Genomic DNA, 21942 nt, shown 5'->3' with positions numbered 1-21942 from the left:
CTTTTTTATAAGTAAGTGTTACTACAATTTGCTGAAGGAAACTTCAAACTTGGGGTTTATTCAACATGAACTAAACACCTTATTGATAGTGGTGGTGGTGGTGGTGGTGGTGGTGGTGGTGGTGGTGGTGGTGGTGGTGGTTATTGTTTTAAGAGGCAGTACAACTAGGCAACCATTCTCTACTAACACTAATCAGAGAAAAATTGAAGAGGTCCGACACTTCAAAAAATGAAGGTATTGGCCAAAGAAAGACAAGGGTATGAAGAATGTGAAAATGTAAGACTCCCTAGGCCTTGAATGCTCTAATACCATTGGGGTCGGAAAAGAACAAGAGTGGACAGGATAGAGCCTGACACAAGTAAGTGGAAGCAATGCCAGGACTCAACTAAGGACCCCATGGTCGCCAAAGCACGCTCTCAAGTTAAGAGTCCCTGAGGCCCCTAGGTATTTTGATATGACACCATTTATGCTGTATCTCAATTTCAACATTTTGTTTTATCCACCAGATGGCAGAGAGATGGATTTCTGCTGGGCAATCTATGGCCGAGCTTTTAATTAATTTTGTTGGGTAAACATCAAAAGTCTCAACAGAGATCTCTTACATGCTGACGCCATATGACATGGAGAGCCAAATGTACTACTTTTGCACCCTTCAAAAATCTGACTATATCTGCCAGGTTTGAACCCCTGAATTTGGGATCTGAAGGCTCTTCTACTGATTTACAGAGAGAGATTATGTACCGTATTTACACGCATAATTTTCCCCCCTTATTTTTAGAACAAAAATTTGGAAAAAGAAAATCACACATCCCCCTGTTTTATCTAAGGTTTCCACTAGTTGCGAACCACGAACCTATCTCGTCTTCATGATTCATGCCGATGTACGGAAATTGGGAACTAGTTTGAAAATTCCAGTTCATGCTTCCCATGCTAGGAGAGGAGGAAGTGACTGATTACTCAACATTCTAGCGCCCGGGCCTAGAACACACTTGTGACTGCTAGCAGTAAGGATTCAGTCTGGAGATCATCCTGGGTCTGTGTTGTTATCAACTCACCCTTGTTATCAATTGTGACTCACACACATACAGTAATTGGTTTCAACAGTGTTCTTATGTGTGAATTATTGTGCAAAGTGTTTGTTAGTGATATGATGGGAAAGAAAAACAGTAGTTACGATGCACAATTTAAAATGTCTGTAACAGACTTTGCCAAAAAGAACGGCAAAAGTGCTACATCTCGTGAATTTTCCGCAGCACACACGTGTGTTACTGGCGGAAGCAGAAAGAAGAATTACAGTGTACCAAGAAAACAACTTTATCATTTCGGGGGCCACAAACCGGAAAGCATCCAGAAATTGAAAAGGAAGTTGTTTCTTATGTAAATCAATTGAGAAATGATGGCTTTTCAGTTTCCCATGAGATGTTCCAGTTAAAAGCTGTAGAAGTAGCAACAACCTTAAAGATTCCTGATTTTACATCAAGCAGTTTCTGAAAAGGAACAATCTTACTCTTCAAAGAAGGACATCTCTATGCAAGCGACTTCCGAAGGACCACAATGAAAAAATCGTGCAGTTTCATACATTTGTAATTAGGAAGTGGCTATCGCAAATTGGAAATGCACATCAAACTCCAATTTTCTTTGCCAAGAAACAAGAAACACTAAAATTACTGAAAAGGGAGCAGCTGGGGCAGAGAAACTATGCTGCACAGTTAAACTGGCCATTACTGTTGATGGGCAAAAACTTCCTCCCTATGTAATTTTCAAGCAAAAAACAATTCCTAAAGGAAAATTTCCTTCCAGTGTGCACATCCATGTCCAGTTCATTCTATGACATCTAAAGATATTCATTGAACGGAAGTCCAGAAAAGCTATTTACATGTAAATTGGCTCTATGGGTTGATAGCCTGGTACTATACAGTACTGCAGTCTCTTATTTTGTGATGTTTGGTAATATATTTGAGTTATATAATTATTGAATGTGACTCCATGTGGTATTTTATCTGAATGAAAAAACCTGAAATTGCATTTAGGAAACAAGCAAAAGATTGGTCTGTGGAGTCAACTTCATTAACTGACTTTTTGTTCCACTCATGGGATTTTACTCCTCTGCAAAGAAGCACTCCTCCCAGATCAAGCTAATGGGAAGTTATAGTATTCGTTGGCACACTCAACATTCCTTTCATCTATTATGAAAACATTTCATGTGTTGCAAAGTTTGTGTACCCTTTCTTGTTCAGTCAATAATACTACTTACCTCAGACGAACAGTCATCATCGTGTCATTCAAAGATCACGCCAATTCCGACGTGTTAACTGTACCGGTACTGAATTATTCTTAAAAAGTCTATCTATCATTCGATGTGCAATGCTGCCATAATTATGGTACCCTTTTTTGACAATTAGTATAAAATCGGTAGTAGTACGTGCTGGTACCATATGGTACCGCAAGTCCTTCCTGGATTTAAATACCTTAACAAGAGCCACTGTCATTTTAAATATTACCACACATTTTCCTTCTCTTCAAAAATAAGCAACGGTGTGGAATAACAACATAAATTAGAGATTAATTTAATTCACAGCATTATAGTTAACCTTTGCCATGTTTCATAACATCAGGCTTTCAGAAAATCCAAATATTACATACTGTATACATAATATAGTTGATAAATTGAAACAGACTTTCAACCTATTAGGTTGTGTTATGTACATTAGTACGTGTTGAAGAGATGTTAAGTACAGAACAAAAATGGCCAACCGGACACCAGTGGGATCTGAACCCACAACCTCCCGATTTTGTGTCGGTTGCTCTACCAGTTGAGTTATGGTGGCCTATTCCATCTTTGTTCTGTTGGAAAGGATCTAAGCCACAGGTCTGGCACCGACGCAAAATTGGGAGGTTGTGGGTTCGCATCCTACTGGTGTCCGGTTGGCCATTTTTGTTCTGTACTTAACATCTCTTCAACACGTACTAAATGTATGTAATACGACCTAATAGGTTAAAAGTCGGTTTCAACTACAATGTGGTCGTGAAAATTCAATATTCATAGTTGATAAATGTTATAAATAATTTTATAACTCTACTCATGTTTTACATTATTTCAGGAAGGGAGGGTATTTTTCCAGTAAATGATATCTTGTGATAACACAGAACATGCTAACTGGGATTTAAACCAGGATGGTAGTGAAATAACATGTTCTGGGTCAAGAGCTATGCTACTACATATTGTATACTGTGAAGTAGTGAACTACGAGGCATGGTTCAAGTCAATGTTCAAACACTAGAAAACACCAGATGAACTTCTTTAAGTGCTGTTCCGTAACATCCCAATCCTCCAGTGATTCCCAGCAAACTAATTACACCCATTCCAATTACAAAACCAAGAAACATATTAAAATTCTTGACATTCAGCAAAGAGCAATGGTTTGAGCCCTCAGAAGAGAGTCTAACATTGCTAATCATTTTGGAAAGTTTAAATTAAGTTTTACAAGCTTAATTAAAACAACATACTGCTAACCCCCTTATCAGACTGTTTTGCTAGTTTTACTTCAGAAATTATTAATTAGAATCCAAGATAAGTAGAATATTTTAATCTCATGTTTCATAGCCATGCAATTAGAAACCCAGAGGTGAAGAAAGCTTTTCTATAAAAATCTCTTTCAAGTGATTGCACACAACTATCTTAAAGGAGTCCTACTGTTCTATTATGATGGCGAGGATAGCAATGCTCAGTACATACATATGAATTCCAGTACATAAGGTGTAATATGCATGTGGATTTGCATGTAGAATGCGTAAGTAACTTGAGAGGCGACATTAAACCATATTCATTGCCTCATGGAGGAATATATTGATGGTGAAACAACATCCCAATAACATTAACATACTGGTAATTAGCACTATAACCTCCTTCTGATATTCTTGTAATTTAGAGTTTTTTGGTATGGTACTTCACAAATTTTATGTTTATTAGCTATTTTCCTTAGAGTAAACTTCTCTTAAGAAGAATATAATAATGAATATTCAGTATATATTCCGTATGTATATACAAAAGAAGGCAAAACTAGACCCAGCCAAAGAAGGCAAAACTAGACCCAGAAGTACAATAGTTTCTAATGAAAACAGTCTTTAGGGTAGTGTCATGTTCAACATTAATTTTATAGCATGTACATTCTGCTGGGCTGATTGCCATGTACACTGATATTTAATGTGTCAGTATTTTGAGTTACAAACTGTGAAAAATGTTGACATGTCAAACATTTTCCATGCACCAAAACTACCTAGAAAATTTCTACTTAATGTCTATAACTTGTGTAAGTCTAAGATAGATACTGTACTTATTGTATTTTAGACGATCTATTAAAACTCTGACAGAAAGACATTTACAAATGTTTGCAGTATTTAACATTTCCCTTCCTTTCTGTTTATGTTTTATGGTTATTTTACATCCACTGGTCTGCTGAATATTAAAAATAAAACATCTTACTAAAATTTGCAACTGATGTATGACAACAATTACAATATGTGAGTGTTCAAAATAGGATATATGTGTTGATCTCGTAGCCTCTCTACAAATGAAATTCCTATGTTTCACAAATATTGCCACTCCTGGTTCAAGAGTTCCCCAGCAGAGCTCATACTGAAACACTCAGACTACAGGTGTACAACACAAAGCAAACACAGGGAAAACAATCAATCAATCAATCAATCAAACAAACAAGCAAGCAAACGAACAAACAAACAAACAAACAAAAACAAATAACACATGAGTAAGCAAGCAGGCATTCAAACAGTAGGCAACGGCAACTTTAATGTCCGAACTGCGAGGTATTTCAATAAGAGAGTTATGAGGGCAGACGACTCTAATCTGAAGACTGATCTGAACCATCAGGTTGACACAAAAGACGAAGGGCATCAGGGCTGGGGAGGAGAGGGTTAAGAAGACAACGACATAAACTTGAGTTAGGCACCGACGTTCAGAGCCAAATATACATACCACACACCCCCCTCCTCCAACTCCCTCTAGCAGGCAAACCCTTAATTTTCTCTGTTTGAAGATGATCTGCAGAGAGATAATATCTGATTCAGTATTCATAACGCACATATCTTAAGAGAACTGCGATTGTGCTTAATAAGCAGATGAATTCATTGGAATTTGTCTGCGTAACATAATATGCACTATAAACTAGAAGAGAGAGTGTGCAGCATTCCAGGCTACAGCTACAGAACACACCTGTGGAGTTGCCAGTACCAACAGGAGCACTCTTGTCATCTCCTTTGTCCTCAGGATGGAAGACAACTGTCCACCGATCTAGGCGGATCTCTTCTGCATCAATCACATCTCGAAGCAAATTGAGAGGGTCTTCGCCCCCAGTATACCCTGGGCCCCAACGTAGCACTCGAGCCAGATCATTTCCTAGAATAAGAAATGTTTCCAGTAATAACCATGAGCCATAGTGTTCTTATTCATCTAATCACCTTAGAAAGGTTTATTTGAATAAGTCTGTAATAATGAAAGATGAGATATTTCTAAACATATACTAAATTGGAAAAATGTTTGACACTTTGGATAATTCCTAATTAAATTTATCACTTGTATATAATGATGATTCAAGGGGTTTAACATCACGATCATAAGTAATTCCTTCAGCTTGAATTTGGTGATACAATACAGTTGTTATCTCCCTCGAGTTCACATGAATTTTTTGTGGTTACTGATTCATTTTAAGAGCTAAAACTACACACAAATAGAACCAAATCATACATTATTCAGGTTACCAGTATGTTACCAGTATCGAAGTATATATGTGCCTCACTTACACTTCAGAGCAATTATTAATCCTCACTCCATCTCACACATCATGTACTAAATAAATGTAATAAAGTAAATGGGAATCTAAAGAAGCACCAGTGAAGTATAGAGAGAAAGAGGGGGCAAAGGGGTTCAACATGTATAAGTTCTCACCCGTTCCCAGAGGAACTATGGCACATGCAGGAGAGGAGCATTCGCTGTCTTGTCCCACATTGTCCAGGCACTGGAGTACCCAACCAATGGTCCCATCACCACCACATACAAGGATCTTGTAATTCTTGATGTGACGGAACACATACAGCCTGAAAAATAATACTCACTTGTCTTATTCATCATCTGAATTTCTCATTTGAGCACTTTATAAAATAGAAGTAATAATTCAAAGATTAGAACACTATAGAGAGTAATTTTACATGGTTATCAAAGTGTGTTTTGTGAACTTATGGACATGTCTTAGTAGCATAGAATCGTGTTAACACCAGAGAGCACAAAAAATTCTCTTTGGCAATGAAGAACTTTTCTACCACCCAACTTGGTAACACAACTGCTATATTCAGCTTCCATTGCTACTATACATTCAGCGTGTGGTTTTCACACTAGAGGACCATCAACACTCCCCTCCCCACTATGGCCTCGAGCTACTGCGCATCTCGTTGTTTGGTTCTTGCTACATCTCCCGACTACTGCGAACTGATGATTCATGTCAGATGACACGATACAGGATGTATCAGAAATACTTGGACAAATAAATGGTGGAGGCGAGTTCCTCACCCCAAAACAAGGGAAAAATGTGCTCTTTAATTCCAATTTTATCTTCATATTATGATCTTTCCTACAATAAAAAACTCCACTCAAGCTTATTCGTCTGCTAATGTCATTCCACGCCATCTCTCCAATGACAGCCCAGAACATCCCACTTAGTCAAGCAGCCTGTCTCCTTACTCCCAAGTCTTCGTAGCCCAAAGTTTGCAACATCACTACTCTTTTGTTGGAATCACCCAGAACAGATAGTGCTGCATTCTTTAGGATCTTTTCCAGTTCTCAGTTTTTCCTGTTAGATATTAACTATTATATATGACATTTTTCAATGTTTTATGAACAATTTTCAGACTGGTTTGCAGAATATTTGAAAGTTTGTGTATAAAATTCAGAACTTTCACTGACCCTAAACCTAAATAATATCCTTAAAGCACAGGAAATATCAAAATTAATGGAAACATTAAGTGGATAACTTGATATGAGAACTGAAAAAAATTCCAAAGGAGGGCAGCGCAATTTATTGTGGGTGACCGAGCGAGTTGCGCATGCAGTTGAGGTCTTGTGGCTGTGGGCCTGCCTTTGTGAGACAATGGGTTCGAATCCCACTGTTGTCAACAGCACTGAAGATGGTTTTATATGGTTTCCTGTTTTCACACCCAACAACTGCTGGGGCTGTACCTTATTGGGCTGGGAAGACTTGGGAGTAAAGAGATGAACGGCTCGATTAAGCAGAATGTTATGAGCTGTCAGTAGAGAGATGGCTTGGAATGACATTAGTAGGCAGATAAGCTTGAATGGAGTTTTTTAAAGTAGGAAAGATCATAAATAATAAAGATAAAGTTGTAATTCAAGAGGACAAACTGGAGGAAGTATTTGTCTCTAGCGACAAGAATTGGAATAATCAATTAAGGATGATGTTTGATAAATTTTCAACTTAGTCTGGCCCGGCGGTGTAGGGGGCAATGCGTCCGCCTGTCATCCGGCAGCCCCGGGTTCGATTCCCGGCCGGGACAGGGGTTTTTAATTGTAAATGATTAATATCCCTGGCCTGGGGACAGGGTGTTTGTGTTGTCCTTAATGTTCCTTTCCTCACATTCAACACTTTACATTTCCGCCATTTCCAAATACACGCAGGTTCACAACATGTGGTGCAAAGTAGAGACAAAAGATCTTCTTAGGTCGACACCCTGAATAAATAGCATTAAAAAAAATATCCAACTTCTCTGCAATCATTTAAGAAAAGGCCAGGTGAACAATTGATAAGAAATCTGCCACCTGGGTGACAGCCCTAACTGCAGATCAATACCGAATGATTGATTTATTGAGTGAGTGATTGATTCAAATTTGCTTAAATGCTGTCAATCAATAATGGTTCTCCTCTGCATCCACCAGGAACTTATAGCATAACTCAAGGTCACTACAAGTAAGGTTACTATCCGACCCGTTTTTTGTGAGACAGTCATGGAGAATATATGGCTTAGCTGTGTTGATACTACAACACAGCTCAAAGGAACGGGAAACTACAGCCGTAACTAACTGCCGAGGAAATGCAGTTCTCACTATATGAATGAACGATGTACTGATGATGGCTTCCTCCCAGGTAAAATATTCTGGAGGTAAAATAGTCCCCCATCTGGATCTCCGGGCAGGGACTACACAACAGAGGGCAATCATAAAGAAGATGAATACTGACAATCTGCAAGTCGGAGTGTGGAACGTTAGAGAAGTTTGAATGCTGTGGTAGGTTAGAGAATGCGAAAGGAAAATGAATAGACAAAAGTTAGATGTAGTTGGTATAAGTGAAGTACGTTGGCAGGAAGAGCAGGCAACTAGAGAATTATCAACACAATATTAAATGCGGAAATGCAGAAGTTGGTTTAAGAATAAATAAGAAAATAGGGCAGCAGGGTAAGCTACTTTGATCAACATAGTCAAAGGATTATAGTTGTCAAGCTTAGGCCCACCACAATAGTGCAGGTCTATGTGCATATGCCTACTAATTTAGCGGATGATGATGATGAAACTGAAGGAATATATGAAGAGATAGAAGATTGAATACAATATGTGAACGGGTATGAGAATCTAATTGTGATGGGAGACTGGAATCCCGTGGTAGACCAAGGAAGAGAAGGTAATGTAGCGGAAGAATTCAGACTGGGACAAAGGAATGAAAGAGGGAGTTGGCTGGTAGAATTCTGCGCTGATTATAATTTAGTCCTTGCTAATACTTTGTTCAAACACCACAAAAAATGGTTCTATATGTGGACAGGACCTAGAAACACTGGAAGGGATCAAATAGATTTCACTATGATTAGACAGAGATTCAGAAACCAAGTGTTGTATTGTAAGACCTTCCCTCGAGCAGACATGGACTCTGACCACAAGCCAGAGTTCAAGTTGAAGAAAGGAATGTAAGGAGATGTAATTTAGATGATCTGAAGAAAAAGAGAGTGAGTGATTGTTTCAAGGAACATGTTGTACAATGACAAGGCTGAAGGAAACATAACAGATGAAGAGTGGACAGCTGTGAAGGATGAAATCAAGAGTCTTAACACATTGGAGACGCCACTCGTAGAAACTACAGGCATGCTATTTCATTGCTGCTAATGGAGCTCGGACAATCTACGGGCATGATTCCACTGTAGCTAAAAAATAGTAGCTTCCGTTTCAGCAAACTGTGACTTCACTAGGATACTGCTGATTGCTTCTATAAGCATAAAACGTACTGGTTATGAGCATAAGTCGTAAGCTATTCTTTCAAGGCACTGATAACACAGCCACGTTCCTACATAACCTGGGGCTGCGTCATCGTTGAATCTCAGCTGTGAAATGGGCAGGAAAGTACATATGTTGCATGCGGACAGGAAGAGTGTGTGTTCGAGAGGCAGGCTTGTTTGTGTAATTTTTGTGAATATTTAGCATGTCTAATTCAAGTGTACAAAATGTTGACAACGAATCCATAATGGATGTTCTTATGGAAGACACAAGTTCTGGAAATGAGGATGAGGACAACAATTACACACGAAGTAAACATGATGATTCTGGTGCTTCAGGCCAGTAAATGTAGATAATGAGATAATTTCAAATTGGTGTGAAGTGTAACGTAGTTTTATACCGCTTCCCAAAGTGGGTTATGTAATACTGTTTTATACCGCTTCCTAAATATGTGGGTGTTTCCTGTGTACAGATGACAACCTGCAGCAATTCGATGCAACCCAGTCGTCAAACAACGAACAGTGGGAATGCAAATTACTGGTTGTAAACAACGATACTGGTGCCTATTGACCAGTTAGATTAGAATCTGTATTAGTGTGTTTCAGTAGATGTGTCCACAAAATTAGACACATTTCGAAATATTAACCAAACTGGCATCCATAGCTGCATCAGATTTTTTTTTTTTGTAAAACTTATTAACTTCATAAATTTATATTTAAAAATTGCTGCATTAATATGATAATTAAAACTAATTTTTGTGTAGAAGAAAGTGTGATCTTTTTAACACTAGAACAGCAGAAGGGGTCAATATGACACCCACCTTCAATTTTTCTTTAATAACGTGCGCACTCTTGTATCATTTCCCTTCAAATATTTTGACTTTTCATCGTTTTTCGTCCCATTCATGGTGCTGTATCGCACCCAGCAAAATATTTATATTTTCATTGATTTCTGATATGCCATACCTTGGACAGTGGGAGGGGTCATTTTGACACTTGTACAATATTCCTTATTACAGCAGTTTGCATTGTCAGGCAACAGTGTGTACCCAGCCATTATTAGTATTGTTGAGCTCTTACTGTCAGATGAGTGTTCCAGTTAGTGGGATTATTGTATTCATCTTGTCATTTATAAAGTGTTCTTCTTATGGACATGTCGTGCTATGATCGTCTTTCTGCTGAAAATGCTAGAAAATTCAGACATTGAGTCTGAAAGAACTATCCAATTCAGATGGTGATTTTTTGGTTGAGACAAGCGAGACGAGCGAGGACGAAGATCATAACGAGACAGAGGATGAATTATACGCAGGAGAAGTCGAAAGTGCTAACCTGCCTCCGAACTCGTCCCAAATGTCTCAGTCTCAGTTAGGTGTTTCATCAGGGAAGATGGTCACCCGAGATGGAATCGAGTGTGAGGTCTTGGATTCGAACTCTTCATCTGGAAGATGGGCTTTAGTGAACATCCTGAGGAAGCGGGGAGGTCCCACAACATATTCTTACCATCGAATTGACAACTCTGTTATTAGTGCCTTTCGTCTCCTCTTTGATGAATCGATGCTTCGTCTAATGAAACAACACACCGAATCAAACGCTCAGAAAGAACTTCAGAACACGGACTGGACCGTGTCGCTCAAAGAGTTGGAGGCTCTTGTCTCTGAAATCTGGAAAAAATTCGTACAAAATTGCCTTCGCTGTTACCGCCCAAGTGAAAATATTACAGTCGATGAACAGTTACTTCCCAGCAAAACCAGGTGCATATTTACCCAATTTATGACAAACAAGCCCGACAAGTATGGACTCAAATTCTGGATTGCTGCATATGTGAACTCAAAATACATCTGCAATGCCTTTCCATACCTTGGTAAAGTTGACGTGCGTCCTGATAAACAGCCTCTGGGAGAGTACGTAGTGCTTCGCCTCACGGAGCCGTTTCTAAACCAAGGGCAAAACGTGACGACAGACAGCTTCTTCACATCACTCCAACTTGCTAAGAAACTCCAACAGAAAAAAACTTCGTTGATGGGAACAATCAACCCCATCCATCGGGAAATCCCTACTGAGGTGAAGAAGTCCAAGAGGGAATTGTACTCTACAACCATCTTGCGACAAACTGGGAACCCACAATGCACCTTGACAGTGTACCAAGGAAAGAAGAACAAGAACGTCCTTCTTCTCAGCACACGACACGCTCAAGTAACAATCAGCACAGAGCGAAAGAAGAAACCAGAAACTGTAACATTCTACAACGGCACAAAACTCAGGGTAGATGTGGTCGACCAAATGTCCCGTAAATATACCACCAAGGCTGCATGCAGGAGGTGGCCAATGCATGTCTTTTACAATATCCTAGACCTAACAGCTATCAATGCTTGGGTCATTTACAAGCAAGTAACGGGTAGGAAGATAAAGCTGGCAAGTGAACAAACAAGGTGGGATGAGCAAGGGCAACAACAACAACAACAGGAGGAAGTTGAAGGATCATGTCCATCTAAAAAGCAGAAGAAGTGCCAAGTTGGTCTGTGTAAAGGCAACAAGTCTGGCGATGCCTGCAGCAAGTGCCTCAAAGCAGTATGCAGAAAATGTGCACGAAAGTAGAAGTTGTGTGTGCAAAATGTGTTTAGTGTGTTTTCAGTTTTTGTAAAGAATTACTGAAAATGTATAATTGTTGCAATATGGACGACTAACAAAGAAAAGGTGTTCAATTGTTTAATTTTGTGGAAACTCCTTAGAGAAACAGAAACATGGTGCAGTCGTTTGTGTCCATCAGTAATATAAAAGGTCCATACACTAATGTCAGGTATTTATGTGTAAAATAAAGTTGTGGAAACCCAGTAGAAGAAAATGCATATTTAATTGTGTTCTATTTTAAACGTTTCCAAGCATTTCTTATGATGGGTCTAAATGACCCCTTACCGCTGTTCTAGGAATGTTAGATTCTCCGCCGTTCTTGTCATAATCATGGCTTAAAAAAAACATTTAAAATCCTGCGATTTCTGGAGGGTAGCACATTCAAATGTGGCCATCTCCAAGGTGTTAAAGGAAGTAGGCCTAAATGAATATTGTTACTTGGGTAGTGGAATAACTGATGATGGCAGAACTAAGGAGGGCATAAAATGTGGATTAGTACAAGCATGGAAGGCCTTTTCTTGAGAAAAGACATTTGCTCACTTCAAACATTGATATAGGAATTAGAAAGACAATTTTGATTTTGTCTGGAGTGTGGCATTGTATGGAAGTGTAACATGGACAATGACTAGCACAAAAAGAAACAGATTACAAGTTTTTGGAATGTCATGTTACAGATGAATGCTGAAAGTAAGATGGGTAGATTGAATCACGAATGATACGATACTGAATCGAATTGGTGAGAGTGAAACGATTTGGTGAAATTTGATGAGAATAAGAGATAGAAAGACAGAACACATCTCAAGACACCCAGGAGTAGGAGTAGACCAAAGCATGAATATACCCAAACAAATTAGAGCAGATACAACAACAACAACAACAACAACAACAACAAAAACAACACTGAAGTCAGTACTCCGGACTCAGCAGGAAGAGTGAAATGCAACACATGTGCATCTAGTTTATTAATAAGTCACAGTGGATGTGGTGATATACAATCCCACTTACAAAGTGACAAACATAAAAGCATCTAGTTCAGTAATAACAGCATTCTTTAAATCCAATAAACTTTGTGGTCAGGAAGTTAAGTTGCAACTGAGGGAGTCATTGCATGTCATACAATCCATAACTTCAGATCAATGGACTGTACATCAAGACTTCTTCAAGCAACATTAGAGCCTATACAATACATGATAATATTACCTATTCTGGACTTATGTATAGTATTCTTTTTAAATATCACAGGATGTTTGTTTCTAATTTGTGCATGCACTTCTCTTTAAAATTCTTTGTCTATAGCAAATCCAAATGTGGATAAACAGAAATCACAAGAATGATATCTTTTGACATCACCAACATGTACTATACACTAACATACCAATAGAAGAATAGGTTAAAATTATAGATAAACGTCTAAAAGAAAACAATTCACCACACAAAACAAGAATAATTAACATGTTAAAAACAACTTAAATCAAAACATGTTATGTTCAACAACAAAATATATTTTCAAAAGGAAGGATTAGCCATGGGAACACTATTATCAAACGTATTCCTGAATAACTTTGAGAAACCAACGTTCTAAAAGAATACTGCACTGTTGATGTTGATGAACATAATATGCATTTATGATAATGATGTCTCAAATGCCAACACTCACTTGACACACTAAAATCTTATCATAGTTCAATCAATTTTATTATGGAACCAGAAACAAATGGAAAGATCAACATTTTAGGCATCACAATTAGTAGAAATATAAACTGAACTGTCATCCAAAATATACAGGAAACTCACTCAAACATCATACATAACAGACAACTATTCCAATCACTTGACCACACACAAATTAGAACTGAACCCAATGATACACAAAGCTATAACCATACCAATGAACAAAACAGAATTTAACACCGAAATACAGATAATAAAACAAATCATGATAGAAAACCACCATCCACCCAACACCATAGACCGTTTATTAACAAAACAATTAAAAAGCCTAAACAAACCCCACCCAGAAACAATAAATAAGTAGTTCTCAATTTTGTGAACATACGCATGCACAAAACAGCTAATGTATTCAAAAAAGCAACATTTTTAAAATAGCATTCAGAACAAACAACACATTAAAAAAATAAATTAGTAAATGAAAATCTAAATAAAAAAGACAATTTTTCCAAATTAGGAATATATGAACTTAAATGCCAAGAACCAATTTGTAATGCCACATATAACGACCAAGAAAAACATAATCTCCATACCAGGTACCATAAGAATACAATTAGACACAACACTCAGCCTTCATTGAACACATATATGACTTCACAGACATCAACACAGATCTTAAAATATTACAGATAAAAAATAATAGAAAATCATTACATATAAAGTTTGTTTGAGTATCACTGTGAAGACTGTAAAGGAGGAGTTTAACAGTGCCACTCCTTTGAATGAGTCCAGGGATGTCTTGTCTCCTTTGCCTTTGTAGATAATATTGATTGTCACTGTTGCCCAACTTTCTGCTATTTTTCCTGTCTACAAATACTTGTTCACCAGGTCTGTCCATAGTTCTTCCATGTTATCAAGGGAATCATTGAGATGTTCCATATATTTTTATTATCTGGGCCTGCTGCTTTCTTATTTTTTCTTCCATTGATTGCTTGTCTGAGTTCTGTAGGAGTTATTAATTCAGAATTATTTATGGGCTCTTCTCTTCCATGTCATATGCTTGGTCTTTTTTCTGTTTGTTCAGTATCTTTGCGAAGTGCGTTTTCCAATCCTTCTTATGTATTTCTCCTGCTGTACGTGTGATTCTCTTCCTCATCGCTGTAAAAGGATCTGTTTTTGCATCCTCCACTAGGTTTCCTTGCTTCTCTGTCAATATTCTCCACTATTTTTCTTTTAAGTGTAGGTTTGTACTCCCTTCTTTTCCTTGCGTACTCTTCTACGTCTAGTTGCAGTCTGTATTTTTTTGCAATGCAAGCAATGCAAGCTAAATCAGACATTACAACATGGTGATTAAATCCGAAAACAGTACAAATGACATTTAGGAATGGTGGAGAAACAAAAAAAATGGTATAATTCTATTCAATGAGATTCTACAGGTAGTAGGACACTATAAATATCTCAGAGTTATGCTACAGACAACTACAACATTTTATGGTATGCACATCCAGGAGAGAGCAGCAGCAGAAGCAGCTATCAGAGCCTCATACAATATGCTGAACATAACCAATCTAACGACAAACACAGCGATGCAGCTATTCATGGTAGTGGCGCCAGTCATAACATGTGGCATAGAAATCATCTGGGAAAAGCTTGACTTGACTTGGAAAGAATAGAAAAGGTCAAGATGATATTCATGAAATGAGTATTAGGAGTCGGGAAGACAACGCCATCATGACTGGTATACGAGCTCATGAAGGAAACTTACTAAACTTACTTCATAGAGGACATCAGACTACAGCACTGGTTACCAACCACAGGACCCTACCAGGAACTAGTTAATATCAGAGAAAGACTAGAGACTAGAGAGAGGACTAGCGTTCTACACCACTTCAGCCATGATGGATGACAGCTGGAAAAAGGAGTGCAAGAGCCAGAGACACATCACAACAAGAACAAGCAATCCATGCGCTCCACCACAAAATTGCGAGAACAAGAGATTCTATGAACCACATGAAGAATGCCAGTGTGTGCTATGTGGACAGAGCTGTGGGAATTATCATATAATAATATTTGCAAACACAACAATATCTCTTACCAACTATAGCAAAGAATAAACTGATGTTCTTTATTTCTGTACATTAATGCTCCACTTGAGCACACTTTTCTTGTTAATAATTTCTTGTTAATATTACATATAAAGTAGGTACGGTAACAGAAATACACAACACAAAAAAAGCCTATTATTATTATTATTATTATTATTATTATTATTATTATTATTATTATTATTATTATTATTATTATTATTATTATTATTATTATTATTATTATTATTATTATTATTACTCATAGTCGCAGAATGCAACGATGGCAAACAAGATGGGAAGATGATTCTAGAGCGAAATGGACGAAAAGACTGATACCTTCTCTGGGCGTATGGGTTGCCCGAAATCATGGTAAAGTGAACTACTATCTCACACAGTTCTTGACAGGTCATGGATACTTCCGAAAATTTCTTCATAGGCTAGGGCTAGCAACTAGTCTGGTGTGCATATACTGCGGCGATATCGATGACGTATCACATACTTTCTTTGTGTGTGTTCATTGGCTGCCACAAAGAAGATGCTTAGAAGTTATGCACGGAGAATTGACGCCAGAAGGGAAGTGTCAGTAATGCTACGAAGTCGAGAATCTTGGGACTAGGTGGCAGTCTACGTAGAAAATATTCTGCGTCAGAAGAAGAAGGACCTGGACGATTACGACAGATAGTAAAGCAGAAGAAGGAAGATGAAGCACAAGATGCATTAAGCACGACATCCGCCCTGAAGTAATGCGAGAGCGGTTTCCGGGGCGGAGATAAACGTCGTGGGAAAAGGGAGTGTGGTTTTTAGTGGGTAAGAATCTCCACACACTTGTTGAGTGCGGACCCTCACAAGCTTCTTATGAAAGATTTTCCACACTCCCTCGCAAAAAAAAAAAAAATTATTATTTATTTATTTTTTTGCTAGGGGCTTTACGTCGCACCGACACAGATAGGTCTTATGGCGACGATGGGATAGGAAAGGCCTAGGAGTTGGAAGGAATCGGCCGTGGCCTTAATTAAGGTACAGCCCCAGCATTTGCCTGGTGTGAAAATGGGAAACCACGAAAAACCATCTTCAGGGCTGCCGATAGTGGGATTCGAACCTACTATCTCCCGGATGCAAGCTCACAGCCGCACGCCTCTACGCGCACGGCCAACTCGCCCGGTATTATTATTATTATTATTATTATTATTATTATTATTATTATTATTATTATTATTATTATTATTATTATTATTATTATTATTATGCAAGTTGTTTTATGTTACACCGACAGAGACAGGTCTTATGGCAACGATAGGACAGGAAAGGGCTAGGAGTGGAAAGGAAGCGGCTGTGGTCTTAATTAAGGTACAGCGCCAGCATTTGCCTGGTGTGAAAATGGGAAACCATGGAAAACCATCTTCACAGCTGCCGATGGTAGGGTTTAAACCCACTATCTCCCAAATACTGGATACTGGCCGCACTTCAGCGACTGCAACTATCAAGCTTGGTCCATGCTCTTTAATCTACTAAATTAAATAAAAAATCAGTAAAGCACAACAATTCAAACTCCATTAAATTATATATATTTTAAATTCACTAATGCTCATTAAACATCCCCTCAATCATCATTTTCAAAACAATTTAATAATAATAATAATAATAATAATAATAATAATAATAATAATAATAATAATGACAAAAATCACCAACTTGGTGAATACCAAGGTGGTTTTGGAAAAGGAGAACCACGTGCATTGAGCAGATATGGAGTTTGAATAGTGTCATGGAAAATTACACCTCAAAAGGTCTGGTAGTCATTTTTGTAGATTTCCAGAAAGCATATGATTTAGTCAACCATGAAGTGTTAATTGACATCTTGAGAGAATTTGAAGTGGATGATTAAATGACAGAAATTATCAAGCAGACCCAAACTCTCACCTGCTCTAAAGTAAAATTCATGGGTGAATTTTCCAAGGAGTTTGAAATTAAAACAGGAGTAAGGCAGGGTGATGGACTATCACTGACTCTCTTTAATTGCGTGTTTGAGAAGGTAATCCGTGAATGGGAAAAAGAACTTAAGAAAGGTTTACTGAACCAAGTATACATGGGAGGTTCAAAGAACGGTGTCAAGATCAATTGTCTAGCTTTTGCTGATGATTTAGTGAACCTTTCTAGAAACACAGATACAGCTGCAAAACAGATAAATCTTTTGAAACAACAAGCTGAAAAGACTGGACTTAGGATCTCCTTTGAAAAAACAAAGTACTCAACTAATATCCCCACAGCTCCCCAACAACTAAAGACAAGGTACGCTAAGACTGAAAGAGTTAACAGTTTCAAATATATCAGTGAGATTGTGCAGATGGGATCTAATGAAAGAGAAACTAACAACAGTACGTGAAATTGGATGGCTGCAGTGTTTTGAAGAACACATGAACTGTACAAGAAAAAGGCAATTTCAATGCAAGCTGAACTCAGACATTACAACATGGGTGATTAAATCCGAATGTCTCTATGGAAGTGAAGCCTCTGAATTGCTGGAAAGGCTGGTCTGAGAGAAGCTGAGAAGTTTGAGAGGAAGATTCTTCGAAATATAATGGGCGCAAAGAATGTGGTTGAACAATACAGGTTGCGAGGATGAGAGGAACTTTATCATACAACCAAGTGACTGATGGAATCCATCAAGAAGTGATGACTCAAGTTCTATGGCCACCTATTAAGAATGGAAGACAAGCGGTTGACTAAGAAAATTTTGACCATACTCGATAGTAAATCTAACGCATGTGATAAGTGGTTCAGGCAGGTCAGGGAAGATCTTTTAAAAAAATTGGATTAAATCGTGAACACATTGCTAACAGAACCAAGTACTGACACTAAATCAATAACTTCAAGGGCTTTCGTGAAGAAGAACAGCACAACAGCGGACAACAGCGGGTGGACAGCAGAAAGGAGACAGGCTGCCAGAGAAAGAAAATGGGCTGCAACAAAAGCTTCTAAAAATATGTAAATGTTGCTTATTGTGGTCTCTAATGACCATAAACATCTATAAAAAATAATAATAAAGTGTGATTTGATAAAATCTGATGATTTTATTCCAAGCCATGTCATTCCTTTTTTTTTTTTTTAATTAATGGTATACTTTTCATGTATAATATGTTATTTAATGTTTTCTTTTTTTCAGACATTTATTAAATTTTATTCTGAATTAGATTTTGAGAGATCCTAGGCTGAGTGGTTCAGATGGTTGAGGCATTGGCCTTCTGACTTCAATTTGGCAGGTTCGACCTTGGCTCAGTCTGGTGGTATTTGAAGGTGCTCAAATACATCAGCCTTGTGTCGGAAGATTTACTGGCACATGAAAGAACTCCTGTGGGACTAAATTGTTTTTGATACACTGAAAAACCTAACAGTTACTGATTATTTATTATGTAGAAGTTGGTGGAATCCAGTGTAGATGTAACATATAGCAAATACACTTCTTAACAACTTCCCAGACAGTATCAGTGTTATTACCACACAGAGACTGTAGCTACAAAACTAATTCTAAACAACAAGATGCTGTCAGAGGCACCTTTATAACTATAAAACCATCAATGTTAAACAAAGTTACCTGGGGATGTATTCTGCTCTGTAAAGATGATGAAGTTAGAACTGCAATGATTTGCAGACCCAGAAAACAAATTTGGTATTAAAAGAAAGGGGAGATATGCCACTTTTCCTGGGTGGTTGCCTCTCTAGTTGAATTCTAATGGGATAGAAAAATCTAGGCAGTAAGTTGATGTTTCTTCTAGCCAGCCCTGAAGTGTAGAGGTAGCCTATCTCTTACACGCAAACCCCAGGTTCAATTCCCAGGCAGTCGAAGGATTTCAATTCTGGGCTGAGGTCTGGAACAAGATCTCACTCAATCTCATGAGACCAACTGAGGAGTTACAATATTTAGTATAAGAGAGGACCTGGTTGTGAAAGTGAAGTGATACGGCCGAGGAAGTCACAATACTGACCACATAATGCTCCAATATTTGCATACCATCTGGCTGTGCAGCAGTCGTCTTGTCAGGCACAGGCCCTGAATAGGCTGTTATATACTATGGGTTTTTATACTTGCTTTCTTATTTGTAAGTGCACAGATCACATTTTCATTTGGCATATTGCTGTTCCTCACCCAATCTGGCTAGTTTTCTTAATGAAATATAAGAGTAGTACACAAAATAACGAGCATATTACCAGTAGGTATAATGGTACATGAACATTGCATAGTAATACTTACCCTGGTAGAGGACCTCCATTATCCAAATCAAACACTTGGTAGGGATTCAGAAGCTTGCGAAAGCTTGAAATTAATTCCAGCCCTTGACAGCCACCAGACTTGACGTTGACAAACACTAGAAGTGGCTGGACCCCAGCAGGAACAGCACTGGGCTCAATATTGGGCAGCAACATTACTGTAAAATGTGTTCAGTGATGTAACACACTTGAGTTTTTTCTTATCTATACTTGAAGAAATCTACAATAAATTACTCGTTCTACTAAGAATACTGTAAACTGTTTTATAAAGTTTTTTCTCCTTCTCCACAAGAAAAAATCATGTTATCATTGGTATAATGCAGCTAAGGGTAGCCCACAAAATAATATCAAAATGTCAATGCCTAATGATTTCAGTAACAGCTGTCAAATTTCTGTGAAACTTTGCAACCGTGAAAGAATACTATTTAAAATTGAAAACAATAACAATGTGATTCTTACCCAAGAGATGTTTATCCTCATGTTTATCATCATAACGAGATTCACGTAGGATGTACAAAGCTCGAACTGCTTTGTTAGCATCCTCATACGTGATAACCATGGAGCCATACTCATAGTATATAGGTCCAATTGAGGAAAATTTATTCTCTGAAAACAAAAATATATTAGATAAGTAAATTAAAATCTATGAATGAAAGTTTGGTAGACTAATAAATCAAGAATTTAACAATGGTGTTATTTAATGTTGTTGTAACAAGTTGTTGCAAACTTATGAAATCCTAATATTTTGCTACCATTCACATCTTTTCAAGTTGAGATTGTTGTTAATTTTCTAATATAATACAGATGATGATGATGATGATGATGATGATGATGATGATGATGATGCTTGTTGTTTAAAGGGGCCTAACATCTAGGATAAAGTACAGCATTGTCATGTGTCATGATAATATTGCCCTATTATAACATTTTCTATTTCAGAAATCATCATGTAAAGTTCCTAAGTTAAGGCCTGTCAATCTGGTAAATTATTAGAATACTGTAGTTTCTTTCTGCTAGTGGCCATGCAAAAGGAGAACTCATATTTTCACTTGCACACAATGATTCCTTGAACTGATCAGAATCATGCATAGAAACTTTAAAGTGTAACAACTCTGAATATTACCACGCTAACAATACAAATTGCAGCAACACTAAATTTGCATAAGTCTGCTCTTGTCTTGGCTGACAGACTTTCCTAAATATGATTAACTTATTGCTAAACTGAAAAACTTCTACAAAAGTCACATTTACAGATTCAGACACCTCTGATACCCATGATTGTTAAAGGTGTCGGATCTATATGGTCTGACACCATGGTTAGCCAGTTCCGAGTCCCATTGGCAAAAAAAAAAAAAAATCACAATCAGAATGTTGGCCAGAAGGGTAGGAGAGGTGGTCTTAAACAATTTCTAATCATTAGAGAGCATGCCAAAAGCCTGGATTCAATTCCAAACCACTCCACAGTGTTCAGAATGAGTGAGGGCACCATGACACTGTTGATAGTGATTTATCCAATGGTTGGGGACATTAAAGCCTTGAGTAGACCCATTGGTGCTATTTGACAGGAGTAGGCTATGTCCCGGCACCAGATTTCACCCTCTCATTCCTAATATCATACAGAGTATGAGACCTTTAGAACATAAATGACGTAAGGTATGTCCCAAAATCCTGTTTCAAGATAAATGTGTTAAACGTTATGAATACTACATTACTCCCACATGGTGTATCGGCCATTGCATAAGAAAGAGAAAGCATGACATCAATATTTCATCACTCTCAAAACAGAATGAGGTCTACTGTATAATCTAAATAATAAATTGCTATGGACAAAAAAAATTTTAAATGGTAAATTTGTCCATACAGTTTTAACTACTATTGGTAAATAAGTCAAGTAATAAATTTAAAATGGTGAACTACCCTATATTCTGCAGATTAGAGTCTTTGTGAAGGATTGTTCTCCACCCATGTTCTATTGACATTGATCCTCTTCATTAAAATAATTATTTTTCAG

At 37.7% G+C, this 21942-nt stretch overlaps 1 protein-coding gene across 6 annotated transcripts in view; it reads right to left on the bottom strand.

The window, feature by feature from the left end:
- The window catches only part of LOC136858040 (diacylglycerol kinase theta), a 559022-nt gene that overhangs the window by 114354 nt on the left and 422726 nt on the right, over positions 1–21942 (bottom strand). For 5 of the 6 annotated variants that reach the window (XM_067137265.2, XM_067137270.2, XM_067137266.2 and 2 more), the window contains 5 exons: positions 20391–20537; positions 19915–20089; positions 5963–6111; positions 5231–5413; positions 4994–5059 (listed from right to left, as the gene is read on the bottom strand). In XM_067137265.2, coding sequence (XP_066993366.2) covers positions 4994–5059; positions 5231–5413; positions 5963–6111; positions 19915–20089; positions 20391–20537 — 720 coding nt within the window. The remainder of the gene's footprint in view (positions 1–4993; positions 5060–5230; positions 5414–5962; positions 6112–19914; positions 20090–20390; positions 20538–21942) is intronic. The other variant, XM_067137268.2, reaches the window with a different exon arrangement.

Source organism: Anabrus simplex, chromosome 1 (genome assembly GCF_040414725.1).
Source record: "Anabrus simplex isolate iqAnaSimp1 chromosome 1, ASM4041472v1, whole genome shotgun sequence".
NCBI lineage: Eukaryota > Metazoa > Arthropoda > Insecta > Orthoptera > Tettigoniidae > Anabrus > Anabrus simplex.
This window is presented reverse-complemented; position numbering and strand designations above follow the sequence as displayed.